General features: G+C 52.9%; 1 protein-coding gene across 1 annotated transcript; it reads right to left on the reverse strand.

The window, feature by feature from the left end:
• Positions 1–1,240: 1,240 nt before the first annotated feature.
• LOC130610553 (myb-related protein B-like) lies at positions 1,241–9,337 on the reverse strand (the record flags this gene model as incomplete). Its single annotated transcript, XM_057430552.1, has 7 exons — positions 1,241–1,978; positions 3,754–3,900; positions 4,325–4,441; positions 4,978–5,091; positions 5,709–5,808; positions 6,796–6,935; positions 9,085–9,337. Coding segments are annotated over 7 exons (997 nt in total), but the record flags the coding sequence as incomplete, so codon positions are not given.
• Positions 9,338–9,395: the final 58 nt, after the last annotated feature.

The following is a 9,395-nucleotide window of genomic DNA, read 5'->3' on the forward strand; positions in this document are numbered from 1 at the left end:
CCAGCCGCAAACACAGCTCACGTGGAGACCTGTTCTGTGCCGATCGCAGGATCGGTTTGGTTAGAAGGGACCTTAAAGCTCCTCCAGCTCCAACTCCTCCCACGGGCAGGGACCCCTTCCACTCGAGCAGCTTTCTCCAAGCCCCTGTGTCCAACCTGTCCTTGAGCACTGCCAGGGATGGGGCAGCCACAGCTCCTCTGGGCACCCTGTGCCAGCGCCTCAGCACCCTCACAGGGAAGAGTTTCTGCCTAAGAGCTCATCTCAGTCTCCCCTCTGGCAGGTTAAAGCCATTCCCCTTGGCCTGTCCCTACAGGCCCTTGTCCCAAGCCCCTCTCCAGCTTTCCTGCAGCCCCTTTAGGCACTGGAGCTGCTCTCAGGTCTCCCCTTGAGGAGCCTTCTCTTGTCCAGGCTGACCCAGCCCAGCTCTCTCAGTCTGGCTCCAGAGCAGAGCTGCTCCAGCCCTCGCAGCAGCTCCGTGGCCTCCTCCGGACTCGCTCCAACATCCTCTTGTGCTGTTGCCCCAGAGCTGGATCAGGGCTGCTGGATCAGGGCTGCCGGGGGCAGGGGGGGGGGAGGCTGTCTCCCCAGAGCACAGCAGAGAGGCAGAATCCCCTTCGTCAGCCTGGTGCTCATGCTCCGGGGGTGCAGGAGCAGCACACAGGGGTTTCTGGGCTGCAAGCGCACGCCGTCAGGTCCAACAACCTGAAGCATCTAATCAGCGAGTTGCTCTTCAGTTTCCCCAGCACCTTTCCAATTGCAGACGTTGCAAACATATTGCTACAATCACCCCGTTTTATCCTTGGCTATGTCAAAAGAGGACACCACATTACAGCTGCAACTCTGGAACAGTACAAGAACGCAGTTTTGGCTTCCAAAGGAAGGGGAACAGAAGACGTTCTGCTACATCCCACATGTTTAGGGCTCCTTCCAGCCTCTCGGTCTCTGCAGCCCCCATCCACTCCTGTAGCTTTGCAGAAATCCCAGCCACACTAAGCTCAAACACAGTGGCACCTCCCCATAAAGTAACCAAAGAATTTCTAAACAGATGATTAATCCACTAAGGCTGGGGGAACCATCCCTTTTTCCCCATACCAAGAGGCTAACACAAATACAGCAGCATGCCAGGCAAGTGATCGCACCTGTAGAACAGTGCTCTGCTGCATCTCAGCAGCCAGCACAGCACTGCCTCCTCCTCCGAGCACTGCAGGGCCCTGGCAGAGTCAGAGCCGGAGTGACAGGGTGATGTCAGCACCATCATTTATTTGAAGAGGGAGCACAGCTCTGAGGAGAGGCAACCGATACTCCCATTCTGCAGCATGCTAGGACAGAACAGCCCCACAGAGAGCAAGGGGCCACCTCCCAATGCAGGTCACCCCAAAGCACATCTTCCACAAGCACACAACACCCTCCCCCTCCTCCCGGAGGGAAGGGGGACGGCTCCATCTCCTAGGGAAAGTCAGGAGACACCACACATGCAGGAACCTTCACAAAAGCCATTCCTGAGGCACCGGCACGAGATCCAGGCAGGCTGAGAGGCCAGGCCAGGCCAGCCTCCCCTGCCTGCTGCACACACTGCTCTGAGGTGCAACGCCGCTGTCTGCTGCTGCTTCTGCCAAGGTCTTGCAGACAGAGCTCTTGCTGTTTGCTCTCCAACCCTGCCTCCTTGGTCCCCAAACTTGCATTCCACACATCAGCCAGCAGTTAGCCCCATTTATTACAATGTAGAGCTACCTGGGCACAGAAAGGAAAAAATCCACCCACACTAAGGCCTGGCAGAGGAGAGCTTTTCCCCGTGGTTCGCCCTCCACTGATGGAAAAAAAAATAAAATAAGAAAAGTAGAACAATCCTTCATTATAAGATTAAGGTCCTTGACGTGTGAGTCTGTTTCAACATGCCCAAAAACTGTCGAGCTTTCTCCTGCATGAAGAGCTGGTCTCTGGTTCCACCACAGGCTACCACTGTCCAAGCCCTGGTCATCTACAGAGGGAAAAGAAAGCAAGTGTACAACACAGCGAGGGGAGAGGACAAACATTATGTCAACTTCCTTCCTGAAAGACTGCAAAGATAAATAAACTGTTATCTGCTATCCAAGAGAAATAAAATATTTGCCTTAGGAGCACCCATCTTTCAACCGGGAGGAACTTGCACGCTGCCGGTTACTGATCTCAGCTGAGGTGGTGATTTCAAGCAAAGGAAGGTTACATTCAGGAGCTTCCCAGGCAAATGCTCCATTTCAGAACAAGTCTCGTGCCCTTTCGGGCCTTGCCCCTACCTGGCTTGAGACAAAACTCACAAAGCACAAACTAGCTAATGCTCCTTGTATGGAAGAGATTCCAGAGGGATATAAGGAATCCAAGAACAACTTTGGGTTTATTCCTAACCAGTTAAATTCCTGCAGGAGATGGTCAGCCCAGGTCTAGATTAGTCAAAGACCATCCTTAACTGCAATTTGGTGCCTTCACTTTCAGGACAAAAGAACAGCTGAAAACCCAGGTGTGCTTCAGTCACTGCATGCAGAAAGGGCACCCATGACACGGCTTTGCACTCCAGGGAAAACCTGCAAATTACCTGATAAATGCAGCCAAGAGACACGAGGTCCTCACCTGGAAATACCCACTGACATGCACTGCAAGGTACCAGAGCTCGAGCTTCAGCGCTTGCAGTAAGAACAGCCTGTGCAGCCAACAGCATGGCTTTGGGTTCAGCCAGGGCTAGATAAGCTTCCTTAATAAATAACTGCCGCTGCTAGCAACACCAGTCCGGTACAATAAAACCCAAGAGCCCCGCAGTACCATAGACAGCTCTGCTGTTCTTGGGCAGTGGGGTTTCACTGCATACCTGTACTGTCACCACACAAGCTGCCTTACCTAGTCACCTTTAAGTCAGTCCCAAAGCTTTATTTATGCAGATACATTAGCTCTGAGAGCAAAATGACCCATAGGACAGAAGAAATGGAAGGGTTTAAGGAGGGCTCGAGAAGGGGAAGGAATTACTCTGCCTGAGGGGTACTTATCTGTCAGAAGAAAGAGCTTTCACAACAGCTCTAATCCAGGGGCAGATGCAACCCCCTCACTGCAGTGTTTCATTAAGACTGAGCCAATGCTTTTCAGTGAAGACAACACTGCATTAGAGCTCTTCCTGGGATGTGAAAACCGCCCACTCTAGCCCCTAGTTGCAGTTTTGCAGTTTCACACCCCCCCCCCCCCCCCCCCCCAAGCAGAGCACACATTTCCACCCTCATTCAAGCTACAAGAGAGCCCTGATGACTTGGCCCAAGCAAACACCTGCACAATCATGGTCCAAATCCCCTTCTCTATGCTACACTGGCTAACAAAGCAAGGATTCCCCCCACGCACTTGTGCACTCTGCCTGCAAATACTCCAAGTGGTGAAGATTTTAAGGAGAGCACGAGAAACCGTTTATGCCCCAGGGGGCATTGTAGGCTGCTGCGACTCTAGCTCAACCCAGACACACCTGCGTGGAACAGGGTAGCAGTAACACCCCCAATGCCAGCATAAGCCACAAGGTGGCACACTGTACTCGTCACGGGTTCAAGTCAACGGCAGGATAAAGCCAACTTGGGCTGCCTGTAGTACGCAGCCCTCACAGCAACTTAGAAACACCCTAAAAATCACAGGGGTGAGAAACACATTTTGGAGCTTCAACCCCTTGCTCCTCCTCCTGAGGAGGGGGGACAAGGGCTGCCCTAGCAGCTCACCTCTGACTGAGGCAGGAATAGCTGCAGGGCTTACCGGTGCTGGTGGTCTGAAATGGCTGGGCATTTTCCTGCAGGACATTTTCTCTGGCTGCACTTGCACAAAGGCTCTGTTGAGCAAACCACTGTCGTTCTTCCTGCTCGAGGAGGAAAGGTTTAGGGACCTCGTCAGGAAATTCACAGGCTGCAAAAAGGAAAGAAGTTAATTTGCCTGAACAGTGCTGATATGTGGCCTGGCCAGAAGATCAGCTAACAACTCCAGCCCTTCATCCACATTCACATGTGCTGCTGCTCAAAGGCAGCTCCAGGTGGCAAAAAGCTCCCACCACTCCCTTGCATAGGGCTTCCCTGTGAGGGTGCTGAGGCGCTGGCACAGGGGGCCCAGAGAAGCTGCGGCTGCCCCATCCCTGGCAGTGTTCAAGGCCAGGCTGGACACAGGGGCTTGGAGCAAGCTGCTCCAGTGGAAGGTGTCCCTGCCCGTGGCAGGAGCTGGAACTAGAGGGTCCCTTTAGCTTTCGGGTCACTTCCAGCCCAAACCAGTCTGGGATTCTACGATTCTTTGGAGCAGAAGCTAACTCTGCCCCTGCTCTGAGCACAACACCCCTCACCTGAGCTCTTTTGAAGCAGACAGTCTTGGGGAGGGCAGGCGTATTTTGTGTCATGTCTTCATCCACAATATCTAGCGCCAGAGACTTCCGGACCTTCTTGATGGGACTCCTGCGCAACTGGGGGGCATAGGAAAGCAAGTGTCAGCATGAATCAACCTCTGAACTGCCATCTTCACAGCCCAGGGTGCACACCAAGCTCATGTCAGCCCAGATCTGCACTGCTCTGACATCTTCCCACCACATGGCACAGCAACTTCCAGAGTGCCCCCTGGCACCAAGAGCCACAGATTTATAAGAGGAAGCATCTTCCGGTAGGAAAGAAAGGCCACCAGAACTGAGCCAACAGACACTCCATACATGCCCACAGCCTCCTGGGAGCCAGCTTTCCACAGATGCTCCAAGCGTGCCATGGTGTCTCCTATGGGTTAGGGACATGGGTCTCTCCTAGCATGCCCCAAGCTCAGCATAAACCAGAACAAAGCTGGCAGGATTTTAAGCAGGCCTTAGCCTCAGGCACCTCTTGCTGATTAAAAGGCAGCAGCCACAGGCCAAAAACGTTTGGGCATCAACAGCAGGATGAACAAAACCAGCAAAACACCCCTAAACAGCACAGAACAGCTCAGCCACAGGTGCTAGATGCAAAACCAGCTCACTCCTTGTTTCCTCCTCTGTTTCTCAGGTTTCACATCATCCTCTATGATAAGTTCGATGCCAGCTTCACTTCGGAGCACCTCTTTCAAGTCTTCTTCCAGGTGAGGAGTCTGGGGCTGGTGTGAAAAGGCAGAGAGAGAACATAAGACAATCAAAATCTGTATGCTGGGCAGGCCCACAGGTATTTCCCTCAAGGGTGAGGGGAGCACGCAGTGGGAGGACAAACACAACTGATTTACTTCCCAGCTGGAACGATGAGAGTCCTGCTAGCCTGACAGATTTACAGGATCTCCAAGCATGAGAGACTCTTACTAGCTCAACCCCAAAGCGCCACCGAGAGAGCAGGATGCACAAAAGGCCCGAGATGCTGGAAACTGCCGTCCCTGCAACACCCACATTAGGAGACCCAGTTCCTCTGGGATGCCTAGGTAGATTGTTTCCTTGGTTTCCCTTAAGTTCATCAGTAGTCAAGCACTGCAGCCTGATTCAAGGGCAGGTTTTGGCATTTGTAGCTGGTTTACAGAGGAGCTAAAAGTCCTGCGGCTACTTCCCATGACACGTTCACCATGACAAGGTTCCCCTCATCCCTCCCGCCTCAGCCTGGCGCTATGAAACTGCCCTGTTACGGCACAGTTAACAGCAAGCTCACAGCTCTGCTGCAACCTACCCCATGTCCCCTTTGCGTTCACTCTGCTTCTGCCATCAGCAAGTGGCAGACCCGCCCAATAATTACCAGAGGCCTGATGGGTCCATATTTCTCCAGGGCATTTTTGAAAGGTGTGGGGGTATGAGGTGTGCTGTCCACCACATACTTCTGATCTGGTGTGACAAACCTGGAAGCAGGAAAAACAAAGGATCAGACATGCTGTAACCCACACAAAATAAATCCGTCCTTCCAAGCCCTGTCACGACATGAGCCACCTGCAGAGTCTCATGTGGAAGGAGCAGCAGAAGCCATCCTGACCTGGCTGGACTGTCCCTGGGGTGCAAACAGGGCGAAACAGGAGCTTTCAGTAGGGAAAATAATCCTCCAGACATGTCAGCTCTACTGCTCCATCCTACCAGCTACGAAGCACCCTTGTCAGAAAGCAGTATACACCCTGACACAGGCAACACACAGCTCAGCAGCCCAGCCTTATTCTGCACTGCTTCTGCTGGTGGATCTGCTCAGGCCCACCCTGGGCTTGTGACAGTCAGAGCTGGACGAGCGGAATTCCTGGGTGTGAACGCACCGAGAGCAGCCCAGCCAGTTCACGTCACCTGGATGGGGAAGCTGCTCTGGGCCATGCCAACAGCAGAGTGGTTTTGCTAACACAACCAGCACCCCCTGGTTAACACTGTGCTGCTTCAGTCCACCAGCAAAGCACCACCTGTGCAGACCGTCCCTTCTCACCTGCCTGGGACAGTGCCCTGGGTAACCATCGCCCTAGAGTGCCCCTCAGGTCAGGCAAATCAGAGGGTGCAGCGCTCAAGGGATGGATCTTAACAGCTCTTGTGAAGGAAGTCAAATCCCTTCCCTGCTGGCACACACGGGGAAGGAAGCAGGGCTCACAGCACAGCAGTGTTTCCCAAACGAAGGCAACACAGAAGGCAACAACCCACCCAGCAGCCAAGCACAATGGTGGTTACTGGGCTATTGCTCCAATCAGCCTGGACACTCGACCCCTGCAGCTCAGAGAAGAGCAGTCTTTGGGGGACATGCTGCTTTAAGGAAGTCCCCTGGCCCTCTCTCAGCTGTGCCAGTACAAGCCTGCTTGAACTGGACCAGACTCCTCTGTGGAAAAGGACAATGCTCAGGAGAGGAGGAGGAAAGGACTTACGCCGAGTTCTTCTGGAGCAGAGGGGTCTTGTCCCTGTGCAGAGGAGTGCTGACAATCACCTTCTGACTACACACAGGTGTGGAAGTCAGAGATGGGTTCTCCAGTTCAAGTGTATCCTGTTTGGTCCAAAAGTTTAAGAACTGCAAAGCACAGGAAAGAAAGAGAAGACACTCAGTCTCAAGCATTCCAGCATAGTATCACCAGTCATTGCTTTTTCCTAAATACGGGGAAAACTGAAACAGGGACAATCCTCCCATACTGAGTGGCACAAGACCGATCAGTCCCAGTATAAACCCCGATGACTCTTACAGTCCTGTGCACGGATACACACGTGAATGTTGCCGGAAGGTGCCTCACACCTCTAAAGGTTATTCACTTCCCACAGGGGATGAACTGACGCTACTACAAACATCTAGAAGTGGCAGAGAAGTCTCTCCTTGCACTGGTCCAGAGAAGGCCAAGCAAAATGGTGAAGGAGGAGTAAACCCAGCCCACCAAAGGTCTATTCTGGCCTCAGGCTGACAAATGGGAAGGAAGACACAAGCGTGGACGTAACACAACAGCGTTCAAGATAACAGATTTTGCGCTGAGCCATCTTCAGCCTGAACTGTGAGAAAACTACAAACTATCTCATCTCTGCTGGGATTTTACTTCATGGCAGCTAAAAAGTGACAATTTTACTCCCATAAGGGATGAGGCCTGTACCCAAGAACCCATCGGGAGAGAAGAGCTCTATGCGTTACATTTATTGATGGCAGAAGCTGAGCCTGCGAGGCAGGATATGCCTTTTGCCTACTCAGATTTATTTGAGGCTTTTCACACCCTACAGAGCTGCACATTTCAGGTCCTGCTATGATTTCCCAGTTCTTGCTGGCTTTGCATTTGAGGTCATAGAATCTCAGACTCATTTAGGTTGGACAGAACCTTAAAGCTCCTCCAGTTCCAACCCCTTCCACGGGCAGGGACCCCTTCCACTCGAGCAGTTTGCTCCAAGCCCCTGTGTCCAACCTGGCCTTGAACACTGCCAGGGATGGGGCAGCCACAGCTTCTCTGGGCACCCTGGGCCAGCGCCTCAGCACCCTCACAGGGAAGAGCTTCTGCCTAAGAGCTCATCTCAGTCTCCCCTCGGGCAGGTTCAAGCCATTCCCCTTGGCCTGTCCCTGCAGGCCCTTGTCCCAAGCCCCTCTCCAGCTTTCCTGCAGCCCCTTTAGGCACTGGAGCTGCTCTAAGGTCTCCCCTTGAGGAGCCTTCTCTTCTCCAGGCTGACCCAGCCCAGCTCTCTCAGCCTGGCTTCAGAGCAGAGCTGCTCCAATCAGCTCCACATGCCTCTTGTGCTGGGGGGGCTGCAGAGCTGGACACCGGACTGCAGGCGGCCTCACCCTCAGCACAGGTGTCAGACTGGCCTTTGGTACTTTCCCATGTGCTGCCCTGTGCTGCAGAAATGGCAGAAATAAAGGCACGGGTAAGCAGGGTCTGAATAACAGAGTAGCTGTGGGAACTGTGCTGAAGAACACAACAGCCTTTATTCTGGTATATGGACAGATCTCCACTATATCAGTATGTGAGACACTTGTGGGTTTGAACACCACAGTGCTCAGAGATGATGTATGTTGGGTGATCTTGAAGGTCTTTTTCAACCTGATCGATTTTGTGACTGTTCACCACATTTGTGGACACTGGAGGAGTCATAACAAAGGCTGAAAGATCAGAGTCCCTTTTGCAATGAAGACAAGACCAGGAGCATTTTCCTGATTACAGCAACACAAAGATCTGCACGAGGCACATGCTGCTGAGCCTGCCTGTTTGACTTAACTGGAAACAAACAGGGAAAGCCACTTGTCACTGTTGCCACTCTGCTACCCACAGCTAGGGCAGCAATGCCCTGGAGATAAAAGCGCCCCTGGGACAGAAGCAATCCCGCAGTGGGCAGGCATGTACATCTGCACAGTGGTGCTTCTTTATCATAGTGAGCACATGGCCTGCCCACCACTCAGGGTAGCTGAGCCTTCCTGATGCTGCAAGCACTCCCAGAGGCAGGCATAAGCTGTTGCTCCACAGGAAGGGCAGCACTTAAGACAAGCAGTGCCAGTACCCAGGCTCTACATCTTGCTTTAGCAAAGAGACATATGCTGCACACTGGCACTGGCTCAGTTCAAGGGAGGAGAAGCACAAAACTGACAGAGCTGATGGGAACACACAGTATTAAGGCAAATAAATAGAGCATTAACATGCTCACAACCAAGCCCAAGCAGAGGAGCAGCTCGACTGGGCTCTGCCATTGCGCCATACCTGAGATGGAGAGAAGGGCAGTGTCTTGACAGGGGTGCTCTTCGGCGTCATACTGTTGCAGGAGTCAAGGAAGGAAAGGCTGGTGCTGGTGACGTTCTCTGTGACTGGGGAGAGCGTGATCTTCCTCTTCTTCTGCCTCTTCAGCACAGAGGGTGGCGTGCCAAAGCTCACCTCTGCATGTGGCGAGATGGGGATGAGCTCCCCTTTGCTGCTCTTGCTGAGGTCAGAGATGGTGTGGCCACAGGAAGGAAAGCTGAGCAGATGGTATAGATGCAGATACAAACTGGGAGGTGAAATAAGTGAGGTGGGGG

Source organism: Pezoporus wallicus, unplaced genomic scaffold, assembly GCF_028554395.1.
Source record: "Pezoporus wallicus isolate ANWC-B61680 ecotype Strahan unplaced genomic scaffold, APGP_CSIRO_Pwel_v1 contig_14134, whole genome shotgun sequence".
Classification (NCBI taxonomy): Eukaryota; Metazoa; Chordata; class Aves; order Psittaciformes; family Psittacidae; genus Pezoporus; species Pezoporus wallicus.